This window comes from Macrobrachium rosenbergii, chromosome 55 (genome assembly GCF_040412425.1).
Source record: "Macrobrachium rosenbergii isolate ZJJX-2024 chromosome 55, ASM4041242v1, whole genome shotgun sequence".
NCBI lineage: Eukaryota > Metazoa > Arthropoda > Malacostraca > Decapoda > Palaemonidae > Macrobrachium > Macrobrachium rosenbergii.
In genome coordinates this window covers 30,902,483-30,920,267 of record NC_089795.1, presented here as the reverse complement: position 1 = coordinate 30,920,267, position 17,785 = coordinate 30,902,483, and the positions used below count along the sequence as shown (strand labels likewise).

Genomic DNA, 17,785 nt, shown 5'->3' with positions numbered 1-17,785 from the left:
ATGAATTCATAATATCAGCGACTCCATCAACAACTTTGTCTTTCCCGCCACCACCAACTATTAATATTAACACCTACACTGTGCTCAGAAACCTCAGAGGGAAACACATGTCCTATAAACCCTCTAAAATTTTGTACAGAGGACCTAAGGCCTGTATGTAATAAGGAAAAAACAAAGGGGAAGGTAATAAAATAAATATATAACACTGATAACACGTAGATACATAACACGCATTTCAAATCATTTAAGCAAGCTCTGATAGGCAACATGGAGCATTCAAGTAGCACTGCATTCTAAATTAAATTCCCAGGCATCAGGTAGGCACTACAAAGGAGACCGTTCCACAACTTTGCAGTAAAGAGACCAAGGACCTCTCTCGCACAGGGGATCACAGTATAGAGCCCCAAGACTTTCCCCATCCCCAAGACTTTCAGACGCCAGTGTTCTAAGAAATTGGCAAGTTGCTCTTAAGAGGCTAAGACACCAGAGGTGATATGGAAGTGGTCTGTCGAAACTGTCTTTAAATATCATAAGGTGGACGTCAAATCTATCACTGCAAAGAGAAAGAGAACACACACACTTCAAGCAGTGTTTAGAAGGCGAAAGTCGCGGATAATGCTCAGATCCAGACAACAAATTTTTACTCAAAAAAAAAAAAAAAAAAACCAGAAGGAATCATCTGAATCCTACATTATTCATACAATCGAATTTGTGGATACCAAAAGCCTTTACGGGTAATTTTTTTTGACTTTTGGAAACATTAGTCGGACGATTTACTCTCAAGTGCTTCGAAAACCAAAGGTTGAAAATTATGTCCAGTAACGTCAAAAGCTCCGAATCACTCAGCACAGAGTGGATAACTCAGCGCTGCTCCCAACTTCTATTAAGGGCAAAGTGTACTTCATTTACCTCTAGAAGAAAGCGAATATCTACAAGAGTCGTGTGTGCACACCGCATTACCCACGTGTTACTTTCATGATTGGCTATCATTTCATTACCAGCCAAACTGTGACACAAGAGGTCAGGCACAAAAAAAAAAAAAAAAGCAAGATTCATGAAAAAATACCTTTGATTATCGGCCATAACCTTACTAGCAGTTTGAAAGTAAGTGCCTTACTGTTGAGAAAGTGATGATGATGGTAATAAAAGTAGTAGTAGCAGTCTTGGTAACGTCATTTTGATGGAATTTGAAAAGACTCTATGATGAACTTCAATTAGCATAAAAGGAAAATCTGCCCAAGTAGTTCTATCACAGAGGTAGATAGACCATCTGCTTAAAAATACAACATAGTTCTCAGAACTCCTACAGCTGGGCATGACTAAACCGGTACATTGATAGCTGGCCTCTGTACGCATCCTGTATCCAGACCCACAAATAGTTTGTCATGTATCTGAGGAAATCTGTGTTTTGGGAAATACTACCAATTTTAGTTTTCTCGTGTCATCTGATTCCCTCGGACTGCATTTTGTGAAGAAGTCTCAGAACACTTGATGAGTGACCGTCCTTATAAAACAAAAACAACAACAAACTCTGGGATAATGAATGATGAAGAAAAACCTCTATGGAACAAGGTTCCGTAATTTTGGTAAACTATAAGCACTAAACTAATACATAAATGCAGCGAGTTCTTAAAATTTTTCTCTAAAATATAAGAAAACATAAATGAAAGAGTATTTGTTTATATCACTGAACAAAGAACTATGTCTGATGTATAGACAAATTTGTTCCAGAAACTGAGTCCATAGGCTTTCCTGCATTTAGGGAAAACTCACGAAATAAAATCCCAAAACTATTAGGCATCACAAGCACAAATACATTTTGACAGAAATACGAAGAGAGCGGTTTCGTGCCACTTACATCGGGGGTGAACATGTGCTTCAGGCCTTCCATGGCTCCCTTCAGGGTGACTGCACGGCCGAAGAAAATGATGAGGATACAGTAAGGGAAGATAGCAGTGAAGTACACAACCTGGAAATATTCAGGAAATTAAGTAATGTAATGTGCACGTTAACACCAATCACGCTGTAATATAAAAAGCATGCAACATTTTAATACATTATTTATTTATAAATTCGTTTTTTTTTAATGAGTGGGATCTCCTATTTCTGTATTTCCCGTTACCTCCTCTAACAACATATTCTTTGGAAGCTTGAATTTCAAGTCAATGGCCCCTGTGGGCTTGTTCCATATGAATAGGTTTTATCTTCTGAATAATAATGATAATGATATTAACCTACAAATAGCGATAAATACTAAAAACAGAAGCAACCAAACTGGAAATGACTCATTACTAAAGCACCCGTGCAATATGGGTATTTGCACAGCGACAAGTTTACACAGGATGAAAGGATGACGTCTGTGCCACTAACAAACAATTTTGGGAAACTGGCAATGTAATCTTGAGAAAGAATGATTCCCCTTCTAAGATCCATTAACACTTACATGCTGCTTAAGGAACAAAACCTCATTCTGCCACTTTAAGTTTAATAATAAAAAGGTAAGCCATAATAATAAATAAAATTATATTATATATATATATATATATATATATATATGTATGTATATATATATATATATATATATATATATATATATATGGTTGTATGTATATATGTATATATATATGTATATATATATATATATATATATATATATATATATATATATATAAAGATAAAGATACGAGGCATGGGAAATGAGACTACAAACAATAACAATTTCTCAGGAGGCAAAATTTACAGCCTTGTGATATCACGTCTCAGCTCGCCAAAGACTGACCACTATCCAACTGGCATAACTATAGATGAAAAGGTCATTACCAAGACTGCAGAAGCAGACACCACGAAACACCAGCGTGGAAATCTATCGTCACCTCCCGAGGGAACTCACCTTTCCTGAAGACTGGATGCCCTTCATGATGCAGAGCCAAACGAGGATCCACGAGAGCACCAGGCACAGGGCCATCCACCACTTGATGCCGCCGGTCTCGTTGATCGAGGGCGTGGCGTCGATGGTTTGCCTGTACCAGAAATAAGCCGTCTCGCTGGAGAGCTCGCACTCTTCGACCGGCAGCGTGAGGTTTGTGTTCGGAATGGTCTCGTTGGGGCATATTCCGAACGGCAAGGGAGACTAGAAAAGTGAAGAAGGTCCAGTTTAGTGTTCTTTCGCTCTTCGAAACTTCTGTTCGTTACAGAAATCTTTTGAGGGCAGTAGAGGAGGCAGGAAGAGATTGGATACAATCAATTAGCGCCCTATAAGTTTCTGATCAGTTTTACACAGAATACTAAGAAATCGGTGGAGGAGACATGAATTTACGGAAATTAATTCAATAAGTGCACCGCCAAGCTTCAAATCAGTTCTATCTATTCAGAATACTGATCAAGAGATGGTAACGGAGGGTGAAACAAGAAAAATTTAAGGAACCAGCGCTCTATCATGTATCTAATCGGTTTTATACACAACACTAAATATATGGATAGCATATGAACACAAATAAAACGAATAAGCGATAATTTACTCTTCTGATCAATTTTATCCAGACTACCAAAGTAACCGCAAAGAAAAATGCAACACGAGATGAACGGAAAATATAAACGTTCTTTGAGTTTCAGAAAATGATTCTAAGTAATATCCAAGAAATAACAAGGGACAAGGGAGAGTGAAAAGTTGATTAAGCAGCTAATATATTCTAGATCAGTTTAACGTAAACTTTAAAAAAAAATTGAACTGAAAGAAACAGATCATATTTTCTCTCTTTTACTGAAACAGAATACTTGAAAAAAAGATGAAGTCTTATTTAAACAAATTCCAAACAGCAGAAGGAGCCTGAAGAACTAGAGAAATAAAAACGAAAGACTGTTATATTTTCCACGATATATTATCATGTCTGTTTTATACAGAAGACGATGAAGAAAAATTGTCGTGACTTTTGGATAAAGGAAGGAAGACTAACTCTACTGTATGCTACAATCGTGCAAATTTTGATAATAACCGCATCGATTATTAAACTACAAAGTCCGGTAGTGTTTCAGGGCAAGAGAATTAGATGGGTGTGTGGCTAATTTCCTTAAAGAATGCAGACATCGTCAAACGACAACGTAAAGCTTGTGAACCAAAGGTACTATAATAAGATAAGTTCCTTAACAACGCTCTTAACAAGCGTCGACAACAAAAATGAAAGAATTGGACCAATTTATAGCTAATTCTAGTAACACTTATAGCCACCCTTGAGTAATAAAATATTCTAAGAGACAAAGAATTAGGTGAGTGGTAACATATTCTTTTTTAAAGGAAGAACATTTGAACTAGAGATAAAATGAACATATTTCATTGGCGAGGAACACCAGAATTCGGTACGGGAGAAAAAACGCTCATACTCACCCTAAACGAATTGAAGAGGTAATAAAAACACCAAGCTATAATAACATTGTAATACAACCCGACGAGGTAGGACACGATGGTGGAAGCCACGCCCAGGCCCGACCACCAGGGCGAGATCATTGTCCACACGCCCAGGGAGCCCTGCCGGAGGCGCTGGCCGATGCCCAGCTCGAGGAGGAACAAGGGCGCTCCTTCCAGGACCATCATGATGAGGTACGGGATCAAAAACGCTCCTGAAAACGAAAGAAAGAAAATACACACTGAGATTTGAAACGCTCTTAGTTCATGGAAGGGATATGTTCTTGAAAATACCCAAACAATATCTTGCCTACTTGTCTTTCTCCTCTCTAGCGCGCGCACGCACGCACACACACACATATATGTTTATTATACAATATATATACATATATATGTATGTATATTATATATATTTTTTATATATATATATACACACACACACATATATATATATTCTTATTAACATTACACACACACATATATATATATATATATATATATATATATATATATATATATATATATATATATATATATTCATGTTATAAAAAGTGTATGCATTAAAGCTAGATCTCAAGACATCGTAAAATATAAAGCAAAATCCAGCATTAATTAACAAGACCTAATTGTCCGACAAATGACAATACAGTATATTATATCCGCCGACTTAATCTCATTTAATTAAGGAAGATCATTTCACTAATGACATTCTCATAAGAATCGTGCTCAGTCTTTGTACAATTAAATTAAAAATTAAGGAGAGAGTCTATCCTTAAATGATGGGAAGGATATGAAGTTTGTTTTTTTCCCCTTGTTCTCTAACAAGAGGAAAAAACCGAGCCTTCGGCCTTTCTTTACATATCAAAAACATCGACAAACAGACACTAAACTTTATTATTCTATCGTTCTCTTCCCTGCACAACAAAACCTCCGTTCACATGTTTACTACCTTGCCGATAAAAATCATAAAACTTCTCTTGTTAACCATTCACAGAAACAGCAGTTCTGTTGTTAACAACTTTGATGAGTTAGCACAAGCAAGGTATGAAATCTGCAAAAAGGACAGGAATAATAATGGGTAAAAGTCGTTGTTTATTCTATGATACATAAAATGCCTGAAAAAGTTCCATGAGCCAAGCTGCATATCCAAGGAAATATCTGCCTGTGCTTCGTCAGGCAAATCTTTGTTAGCACAGTTGAAATCTCAACAATTTCGTTGGACTAAGTAAATTTCTTGAAAGAAAACTTGATTGCTGTACTGTACGAACAATAATGTTAGAAGCAACAGATATATACTAACGCAGTTTAACAAACGCAAAAAATAACGTCGTATGAGTTTTCTTTCATGGATGAATATTGGCCTCGCACCAAAGTGCAAGATTTTATACAAACTCTGAAAATGCTTGTAATATCGCTAACTTCGAAAGGGAGGATATGAAGCCTCATATTTTCTTCACCATACAATTAAAACAACTGTTTTATCGACGGAAATAATGATCAAGATGTGACCATTAGTTGTTAGAAAACTATGAAATTTAGCAGTCAGGTTCGGCAAGATTAAGTCATACAACAATAGGAATTCTGAAATCCAACAATTAGGTCTTGTAATAATATGTTAAAAAACACATTCTTTATGGGTTGCTGGACGCATATATCACAACACACTTTCGGTTTACTGAATGGAAAGACTAAAACCTTGAGCAACATTCAAGAAATCTGAGAGCTATTGAAACCGTTCATCAAAAGCCAACAGAGGATTGTAATATTTGTTTCTGAAAGAATACTTACTTTGTTCCCTTACGGGAAAATATTGATGTAACGAAACATCCCCCATGTAATGTAATAAAAATTTTAACAGCTATGCCTTCTGCTGATGAAAAATTAATTTGATCAATTTTAGCATCTTTCAGCCTATTCCAGTATTTCGTTACTAACTGTCTGAGGGTGCCGACCAGTCTCCAACGCCCAGAACCTATAAAAACTAGCCTATAACACAAGTACAGAAACGTTGCAAAAGCAAAACTTAATCGACACACTGTTACTGTTACGCTGCTGGCAACTAATGCGAAATGAGCCCATCACCTGACGGTACACCGTTTCATCGGCCACTTTCATACCTAACAACGTTGCTCATAATGGTGTCTAAAATCATTTTAAGCTCCGATTCATGAAGCGTCAAGGGATGAATAAAGAACAATATCCCTGCCATTATAAGATCATGGCAGTCTTGCCATAGGGTTAATACAGATTCAGGTTGGTAAAGGAAAATAGGCTGCAAATGCAACACAATACACACACACAACACACACACACACACACACACACACACACACATCATATATATATATATATATATATATATATATATATATATATATATATATATATATATCAGTTTATATTTATTTATACACGTACATACATACATACACATATATATATATATACACACATATATATATATATATATATATATATATATATATATATATATATATGTGTGTATATATGTGTATATATGTGTGTGTGTGTGTGTGTGTGTGTGTGTGAGAGAGAGAGAGAGAGAGAGAGAGAGAGAGAGAGAGAGAGAGAGAGAGAGAGAGAGAGAGAGAGAGAGAGAGAGAGAGATGATAATTTGAAATTTCATCCTCCAAAACGCCCTAGAGGAGAAAGATGAAGTCAAGATGATTAACGAAGGGTCACTAATTGTCAAGTGGATGAAGTATCCCCTTCCACTGACGGGGCTGAAGTTTCCCAAATCCTGTTTCAGATAGCATAAAAAACTTGACGAAAAAAAAAAAATGAAAAAAAATTAGCCGGACCCTTCTTCCAAGATCCTATTTTTAAGGTGACGGAAAAAAAAACGTGAATTTTGAAACTTCTACGCAGTTCAGTGTCTGGGTGTACTAAAAAAAAATAATCTTAAGCTTTTGTTTTTTAAAAGGGAGCATTGACGAGAAGAAAGAGAATCTCAACTTACACCTCGCCAATTTCTTGGGAGGTAAGTTAGATCACCAGCATACTTTCAATGATTTTTAAAAATAGGAGTCATGTCTTTTGTAATATAAAGCGTAAGATGGAAATTAAGTCTCATTAAAACGGCATCATCCACTGCCTGTAAATAAACGAGATACTATTTCCTATTAACGAGGACAAAATTGAACACTGTCTTGCTAATTGAACCCCTTTCAGCCTCACCTCCGTAAGGGGAACATAACCACGTCACAATAACAGTGTCATCAGTCAACACCATCTAGTGTCATGTTCAGTGTCTACCTATAACGTTCGCGCCATTAAACTCTAAATAAAAGACCTAGCGAGATTGCGTTTCTTTTCGGAAGGGTCGTGTCGTCAAAAAATACAACGAAACTTGGTCGTTACTTCCACTACCAACACGACTCATTATCGCTCGCTTCATTATAACGAAGGTCACCAAAATTAAGGCCGAGATCCTCGTTAGGATCGTCATTAATCTTTGTTCAGAAAATTGACAAAAGAAAATCCCGATGACACCAGGTCAACCTCTGAAACCAAACTCCTCCCAAGAAAGTTATGTAAGAGAAATTTAAGCTTATCTTGATTATACTGACTGAAAACATGTTAACGTTTAGACGTTACATAAGTGAGAATTTACACATACCCCGAATCTGTCTGCAAACGGTCAAATATGTAGAGACAAAGATATGAAAACCTAAACTCTCAGGTGCATATATATATAATGCGTATACACACACACACATATATATGTGTATGTATATACTGTACAGTATGTACTGTATATATACACACATATATAATTCAAGTACATCAGACAAAATTTTTCAGGAGTTCTTTCATAACAATAATAATGAAGATATAAATACAAAAAATATACCTGAATTATATTTAAACATTACGAAAGGATGTGAAAAGTACTATATACTTCTTTCAGAAAAGGAAGTTGCATTTGTTTGTTTATGTTACCTATTCTGCTTTGTAAACATATTCAAGCAGCTAATTTCATTGCTGAAATGACGACAAGTTCTAGGAACTTTTAAAATTGCAACCTCTCCATATGAGGCCATTTTAATGCTATTTATAATTCCTACAACATTGCAATAACAGCAAATTTGACCAAACTGAAAAGAATTCCCGACCGAAAAGACACTAGAGTACAGAAGAAAATAAAAATCAACAAACTTCACATAAACATTTTTATGCAAAAATAGCAATGGGATACAACCATAAAAGAATAAAGTGCCAAGGGTTTTAACCAAGCTGCATAATTACGCAGTCGCATATCCTAACCGGGATGTTACAGTTCTTATCACTTCTCACTTCAAAAAGGAATTTAAACCCTTATGGGGGGCTTTAAATACTAAACATGGATGACACATACACACATACATACATACGCACACATATCTATCTTCTAACTCTATCTATATAATATATATACACAAACATATGCATGTATATACATTATTTATTACTTAATTGTATATATATATATATATATATATATATATATATATATATATATATATATATATACACATGCCTATGTTTGCATATATTGATTCAAAATACAAATGGTTACTTCCTGGATAAATTCATTAGGTATATAAATAATTTAACTGGCACATTTTGCTCCATTCTCTTTTCTCAGATAAGTGGAGGCTCCCTCAGCAAGTTAATTGGCTTTTTGGCTCAGTCCTCATAAATATATGCACTTCTGGAACAACAATAGTAACAGTAATATCTATTCGCACATACATACACTCCTGTCACATTTTCTATTTCCAGCTGGAGTCAATATATGCCAGTTTACTTCTATTATTGTTATAATGCCTTTCTATGGAACTCGGTTATGCTCTCTCAAGGTGGCCTGTCACTGCTGGACAAGGCTTCATGGACTTCGTGGAATGTCTAAACGAGGCCGGTAAGTGAATCAGATGATTACTTGGGACGTATGGAGTATATACTGAGTGCTCGCACTGTGAATAATTCACTAAACTGTAAAAGGTATTCTGCTTTCTGCTGCATTATAGCAAAATTGTTATAAAAACGTAGCTTGCCTTGAGAAAAAAATGAAAAAGAGGGTCGAACAACACTATATATATATATATACACACATATGGGTACATTCATACATACACACATTAAGCATAAATATATATATATATATATATATATATATATATATATATATATATATATATATATATATATATATATATTACCTGACGTACCAGCGTTGCATGGTAAAATCTCAAAGCGCAGAACACACCCAGGCCATAGAACACACCCAAAGCATGTAAAACACACCCGGATGTTTATTTATCCCAACCTCCTATTAGACAAGAAAAGGAATCAAATCTATTTATAGTGTAATATCAAAGAATTTTTATTTATAGGTTTTTAAAAATATAGATACAGTATACAAATTATAAAGTAAAACATAATATTACTTTAACACAACTTATTTTTCACCCCTTCTCACCCCCATCCCTATTGGGACAGATCTTGGACTTGAAGGGCATCGGGAGTATCACTGTTCATCTTAGCGACCTCGAAAACTTTGGATTAGACATTAATATTTGTCGTTTTCGGTTATTTTTAAAAGTCACCCCCTTCTCAACCCCACCCCCTTTGGTGCTAGTGATGTCTTATCGCCACAGTATTCTTTTCCAGATAGTAAGTCATATGTATACTAAATCTGGTTGAAATTTTGCCATGCGTTTCAGAGTTATGCTGGAACATACACACATACATTCATTTTAATACATATAGATAAATAGCTGACATACCCGGCGTTGCACAGTAAGAACTCAAAGCACAGAACATACCCAGAGCATATACTTCTTCCATTCAGTAAGAGGGCAACCCCATTGTTTATGCGAGTTCAATTTTTTCACTTTCCTCGGTTGAAATGAGGATGAGGTACGATAAACCCGTGAAGTTTATTTAGTTACTAAGTCTATGGGCAGCACCAGCCCCATTTCAGGGAAGCTCTTCCCACCCCAACCCCCTTTGGTGCCCTTTGGTGCCAGTGATGCCTTACCCCAACAGTAATCTTTTCCAGACAGTGATCATATGCATACCAAGTTTGGATGAAATTGCTACTTGTGTTTCAGAGTTATGCTGGAACTCACACACACACACATATATCCATTTTTATATGGATAGAAGATATATATATATATATATATATATATATATATATATATATATATATATATATATATATATATATATAATATATGAATATGATTAATAGAATAAATAATACAGATGTTACTGAACTTTTCTTGGTGATGAAATTTCACTTGGTTTTGTAAGGACTAAAGAACCACTCCGGCCAGAACAATTACGAGAGCACCACAGGTGCTACGCACACCTGCGCCTGGAAGAAATTGATTTTGGCTAAAGAATACACCTGTACAAAAATATATATTCGTGTCCGTAGTATATCTTTGAATTTATGCAATTACCGAACGAATATGTCAGTGGTTTTACAAATGTCAAATAGACATGGACACATGCATTTATTAGGAATAAAAATGAGTTTTTGCTTCATAGGTTCATTGACCTTATGCTTATAATACGGCTTCAGCGCCTTCCTGTTAACTGGCTGTGTTTCTGACCGCACGTTTAAGATATGTCCCTTCATATTCTGTTTACCTGAGAAGGAAGACTTCTTAAATAATTTAGTATCTCCCTTCACAAAACTAACCTGAACTAACAACATTAATAATAAGACCACTGTCCAATTGAAAACCAGTAACTAGAAAAAATTTTATAACACACCAAATTTACCCAACCTTTACCCTTTTCACCTCCCTGTTCTGATATATATATATATATATATATATATATATATATATATATATATATATATATATATATATATATATATATATATATATATATATATATATATATATATGAGTGCGTGTATGCATTCATAGAAATGTCGAAAACGAGAGGAAACTGTAAAATATCACAGCAGATTAGTGCAATAAGACTGTAGGTAAAGCCAACAAGATTTATAATACCAAAAGCTAAAGTAATACTGACAAGTTTATATGCTGCCTATGTTATCGATCAGGCCACAACTGTGCCTCGGCTTTTAATCTTGCCAAAAGGAAATAAGTCATTAAAAATGAATGAATGTCGTCTAAGGTTTAAACCTACATAAATAATAAAATCATGTTTATAAAAATGTAAAACCAATGAATGAATAAAGAAACAGTTACCTTGTTATATAAAAGTTAAATAACTGGTACAATGATACTGACATAAAGTTTCGATCTGACATATCATTATGTTGCAATGTGAGCTGAATGGAACGTGATCTATATAGCAAAAAGCGGTGTTTAATTTTTTAACTGCATCTCACATGTAAAATACTTCATTTTACATTTGGAGGCATCAGAACTACACTGCTTACTGCTTTGTTGCGTGTGAGTACTAATAGACTGAAAGACTAATGGCTAACAAATGGTTTCAAAAGGAGAAAACTTCTTTTCTTCATGGACGAATTACTGGTTTAGCAGACAGTACCAAGCCTCTCTTCTCTCGGCTAATCACTGGTTCTAATCTTACACCTTTTTCAACTGTAAGTAAAGATTTCAAGATCTCTTTTGTATCATTTATCTGCACAAGGAGGAAACTTGTCCCTTGTGGATGAACTGGTAACGGGCTCCTTTCTCAAAAGTGAATAATATTAAAATGGCTTGTCAATAAAGCTGTGAGGGCGTAGAGCTCTTTTGTTTGCTCAAATTTAAAAGGTTATTAAAGTTCATAAATTAAAAAGATGTTACCTCCTTAAACAGTGAAATATGAAGAAAAATAAAGAGTGCAAATAACGTAGAAATTCATAACACAAACATTATAATGCGTGTTCGAATATGTCTGAAAGCACAACCAAAATTTCTTGCCTTTTAATTTTTTTTTCCAAAAGTATGTGGCTGGCAAATTTCCATTCGATTGCTGAAACTCTGTTTCCCTGATGAGTCTTGCTGTTTTAACAACACTAATGTGAAAGCAAAGAACAGTAGATATTATTATTATCATTTTTATTATTACAGCTATCACCAACGGTATAATGATGTCGTCTAAGAGGAACTGCAGTCGTCCGTGAATCTAATAATAATTTTGTAAAAGAATAATAATAAAAAAAAATCTTTCAAGTTCTTCAAGAACAAATCCATTTACGCGGCATTCAAAGTCCGCGCGATATGGCCAACAACTTTAGCGAAGGTTTCCAAAATCCAGATCCAGTGCTCAGCCAACGATCCGAAACGATCATCTCATCACTTCCTAATTTACTTTTAGAAGCTCCTCCTACCGAACTTCATTCGGTCTGCCAGAAGGACCCCTCATTGGTTGTCAGTTCGATTGAAGCCTTCTTCTGAAACTCGGCTTGTCCCGTTACTTTTTTTTTTTTAAATAAATTAATCTTATTTTGCTCTCGAGTATCTACGAGTTTCAGCACTGTTCTTTTTTTCTTGGATTACTGAATAATCTGAGCGTCTTGTGCACAAACCTCAAAGGTTCCTCACAGCAGATTTCTGCCTGATATTAAAAAGGCCATGCGAACAGAGAGAGAGAGAGAGAGAGAGAGAGAGAGAGAGAGAGAGAGAGAGAGAGAGAGAGAGAGAGAGAGAGAGAGAGTGTTCGGGTGCAAAATATTTGCAAACTCTGATAGTTTTTTGTTAAATTTGTTGTTACTGCTCCCACGAAGAAGCGTGACCATTAGGGTTATAAACCAAGCATGAAATCCTCTACATCAATAGCCAATAACAACTTTATGCTAGAATAACTGCAGAGTAACAGCGATTCCAAAGTCCGTGGAGTATTGTTCTAACACGCAGAAAAGAAAAGAGAAAAAAAGTGTTCACTGTATAATAGAAATTCAACTGAATTTCAGCTAAAGCAAATTACTTGAGGCGTCTCACCAACAACTTCAATTAAAATATGTACAACCTACACTGACTTCCGACGCATAACGATCATCACGAAACAAAATATTCAAGTTACTAGAAATTAGAAAAAAATATATATATATATTTTCAAATATGAACAGATTTTTTTATCGAAAGCAAAACCAATAATTACCGACACAAGTTTATGATAAGAGCTCTGTACCTAAATTGACTGAGACAGAAAGGTTAACCCGAATGGTGCCACAGTGCCAAGCGGAGTTGGCCCTTTGGCACCGAGGGTACCTGGCGTAGTGCCATTCACTCAAATGTGGGTATATTTTTAAACTCGCCGATGACTGGGGGGAGGACGGAGGGCAGGGGGAGGAGAGCTTATAGGATGCAGGGGAAAATTTCCACCGCCCACCATGAGCTTCCTAATCTACCACCCGGCCTTCCCCTCTCGTCCCCCAACCTTCGCCCCCGAAGTAATTCAATTGCGCTTATGACATATTTGACCTTACTCTGTGATGACATCAAGAAGTGACGGTAGATATGCTTCTTTATCAACACACACACACATTCTCTCTCTCTCTCTCCCTACCCTGCCTTGCCTGAGTTGCCTCACCAACGAGAGTCCTAAGTTCAATAGCTGGCGAGAGAAACTGACTTAGAAACATTTTCAAATAAATTCCTTACATGATAGCTGTCAGCTGAGTAGTGGAACGAAGGCTTTACAGAGACAAGGAGGGTTTTAACAATTCTCATGCCCTTTTCACCCCCAGCTCCGTTCCGCCATAGTCAACTAACTACCGAGTACATTATTCACTGTTCAGGTCAAAAGGGAACTAAATAATTTACAGGAAACGGCCATTAGTTGTTTCCCGTCTACGGGATTGAACTCAAGGCTCTGTCTTTTTGAAACGATGGCGGCCATAACAGGCAAGCTTAAATCATAAAAAACAAAGAAAAAGAAATCAGCAAGATCGATAAAGCGTGGCTACGGAAAAGTAGGTAAACTTAAGGACAATGAACTGAGTTTCAAAGATATTTAGGCGAATCATGACGCGGGTTCTGAGCGCTGTCAATTTTCCAAGTACTGTTTCTCCTGGTCATAGCGTTCCATGAAATTGCACACCTGGTTCCTGATCCTAACCTGACAAGTCTTAGGTCACCGCGTCCTACCTCCCCCAAGGTCTAAAGAATATGGAAACAGAATATTCTTTAGACCTTCTTTAGCCCGTCATAGGGCTTCTCTTCTTGGACCCCCAGTTTTCACTCTTACTATAATTATAACAATGACTAAAATGGCCAAGGAGGTCTTGCCGCGCCTTGGCGAAATCAGTCCAGGCAAACAAAAAATAAGTAAATAAATAAAAAGGACACAAAGAATGGCATGATCACAGTTAAAGGGAGAATTGTTTCACATTTTACTTTTGGAAGAACGCCAATAACATCCGCCGTAAGTGTTTATGAAAAGCTACAAGAGTAATAATGATTAAAAGATGAATGGTGGCCACTAATAAGATAATCTAAATATGATATAATGTGATTCAAAACTGACCGTTGACTGATCACTCTAATTAAAATGATATCGCAGACTATGGTCATCAACATCGGAAAAGAACTTGATGATATGAAGAAAACTAACGTTTTTTTTTTAATGATTATAACGATTTCCCGTACTGCGTAAAACGAAATAGTGATTTCTATGGAACAAAAGTTACTTTAAAGTTTACTTTATACGTTGGTTTGTATGTCTTACGTAAGATATTCTGGGCAGTTAGCGATGGCAGATTTTAGCTCTATATACACATATGTGGGTCTGTATGCATACACAAGCATGCACACGGTCCGCTTGCTGTGGGGATGTAAAAAGGAAAATCAATTAAGAGCAGCTTCTACCGAGAGTCCAAGTCATCCGAAGTGATTTATCACAAGCAGGAAGGAACATTAGGAGACAGAATAAGAAAGTCAAACAGCTGACTCCTACCTTTTTCTTCCTGCAATTCTCTAATATAAGACAAAGTAATTTCAACTAAATTGGTAAGCGTCTGTTGTTACTTTCATGTTTATTCATAAAACTTTATATAATAATAATAATAATAATAATAATTAATATTACCAATAAACTGCAATGTTCGTTGAAAAATAGGACTCATTACCATTCGATTCAAACAATCGAACCAGAGATTTCTTTCAAAAACTAAAAAATATTCAGAGACAGTTATACGATGATAGAGGATAACACTTCAAGGAACCCATCACATGCCCAAAGATTCCTAAACTCAATACTTAATGTAAAGTGACCAATGGCCCTATCTGTAGGCATAATCATTTTCTACGCTATAGGCTTGGTAATTTTCAAAGTCCACAAAACCTACTTTATAAATCATTGTTTTAGTCGGCGATTCTAATCTATGGATATTTGGTGATTTCAATCTAGTCTTTATACCTTAGTCACAAGTCCAGCAAATCATCTCAGTGTCGACAGATTTCATCTTACGGACCTAAGACAAACCCTTGACCTTTCCAAGGTCCGGATAATCTGCCCCATGGGCCTTAGCCTTCATCAACGTCTAGAAAATAAACTCCCTGAAACTTCAAGACATCAATGACCCTCCAGTGTCTCGTTCTGCCTTGAAGCAGAACGATAATTCACGTGACTTGCTTGGTTTGTGGTTGGCCCGTGCTCCTACGATAAATTATACAGTGAATGACTAAAAGGACTCTCATAACTGATTCTTATCCGTCGTTGTAATATAAAATCACGCAACCAAGCTGTCATTCCATCTAACCAGTCATTCAGCTGTGTGTGTGTGTGTGTGTGTGTGTGTGTGTGTGTGTGTGTGTGTGTGTGTGTGTGTGAAATGTTGAACGGTCGCGCAGCGTTCCAGTTTTATATTATACGAGGAATAATGCAAGTATTCCATTAACAATTCTAATCCGTCGGTGACTGATGATGCAGCACGAGTCATTTCTTCTTCTTCTTTCTTTCTTTTCCTCTCTCTCTCTCTCTCTCTCTCTGGTTGTGCAAGGCTCTTGAGATCAATCCACAAGAGAGGAAAACTTAAGCTACTTGAGTACCGGAGACAAACCTCTGATCTGAAATCGGCGAGGGAGTTTATATGTTTATGTAAAGTTTATAACAAGTCACGAGAGAATATAAATGCAAAAGAATTCTAAATAAACAAAAATAAAAATTTTCCAAATTCCTGAGCACAGCAGCAATGCAATACGTGAAACGCATATCGATGAAGATGAAGACAGAAGACTGCACATAAATACACACTATATATATATATATATATATATATATATATATATATATATATATATATATATATATATATATATATTATATATATATATATATATATATATATATATATATATATATATATATAATAAAAGATATTTTGTTTTTTATATAAAATGAGATAAAACTAGCATATCTAAGAGTTGTTTATTGTTTAGGTAAAAGTAAACAAATCTAACACCGGTGCCTATGCAAAATTAACGAAGTTTATTTTTTCTTATTTTGCTGAAATTCGTGGCATTTCAAATTATGATGGAATTCATACATAGTTACCGAGATGTGTGCAATTACTGTTTCATTTCATTAACACTACATGAGAGAGAGAGAGAGAGAGAGAGAGAGAGAGAGAGAGAGAGAGAGAGAGAGAGAGAGAGAGAGAGTCATCTCCTACGTGGTTGCGCAAGAGGTGTTATGCCATCCGACTTGAGAGAGAGAGAGAGAGAGAGAGAGAGAGAGGGGGGGTAGATCCTATTGAGATTAAGAGTCTTACTTAATCCTAAGAATGGAGGAAACTCGAACTCATATTGGTCGTTCACGACAACAAAAGAAAAGATAACACACCGGAACTTTCTTTACAATTCATTATCATCGATGTCTCAATTGCAACATAAGTGAACATTTGAATTCTCTCTCTCTCTCTCTCTCTCTCTCTCTCTCTCTCTCTCTCTCTCTCGTTTGTTCGGGTGTTTCGTGTTTAAAAAAATCAATGCGCAAGTATTATGAGAGGAAAAATATACCACCATCGTCAAAATCCCCGAGGCAATTATGAAAAAATTCTTATGTGGAAAACTGATTTTCTGATAGATCGGGGTCGATCATTTACTTACACTCAGACCGTACAGAAAGAATTATAATTGTTTTGACCTGCCTTGATACAAAGAGTACTGTGGCCTAAGTATTAATGCTTCATCCTTACTACCACCGCCTTTCAAGGTCTTTGGGGGCTAATTCACTCAACTTCAAAGATTAACTCGAGTACACTATCTGATTCTTAAAGGTGACAGCATTTCTTAGCTTGTCCCATGTAAATGTGAACGATTATAAAGAGCACTGGGAATACTTAGGCGCCTTATAGCGTGTTTTTACTATTCTGGAGGAATCGTATTGAGCTACTAAATTAAATATTCTGGAGGAATCGTATTGAGCTACTAAATTAAATAT

The 17,785-nt window shown here is 35.9% G+C and overlaps 1 protein-coding gene across 4 annotated transcripts in view; it reads right to left on the bottom strand.

Annotated features, from left to right (window-relative positions):
- Window positions 1–17,785, bottom strand: part of LOC136835889 (sodium- and chloride-dependent transporter XTRP3A) — a 212,825-nt gene that overhangs the window by 41,076 nt on the left and 153,964 nt on the right. For all 4 annotated transcript variants that reach the window (XM_067099734.1, XM_067099736.1, XM_067099735.1 and 1 more), the window contains exons 2-4: window positions 4,382–4,614; window positions 2,891–3,130; window positions 1,859–1,969 (exon numbers count right to left, since the gene is read on the bottom strand). In XM_067099734.1, coding sequence (XP_066955835.1) covers window positions 1,859–1,969; window positions 2,891–3,130; window positions 4,382–4,614 — 584 coding nt within the window. The remainder of the gene's footprint in view (window positions 1–1,858; window positions 1,970–2,890; window positions 3,131–4,381; window positions 4,615–17,785) is intronic.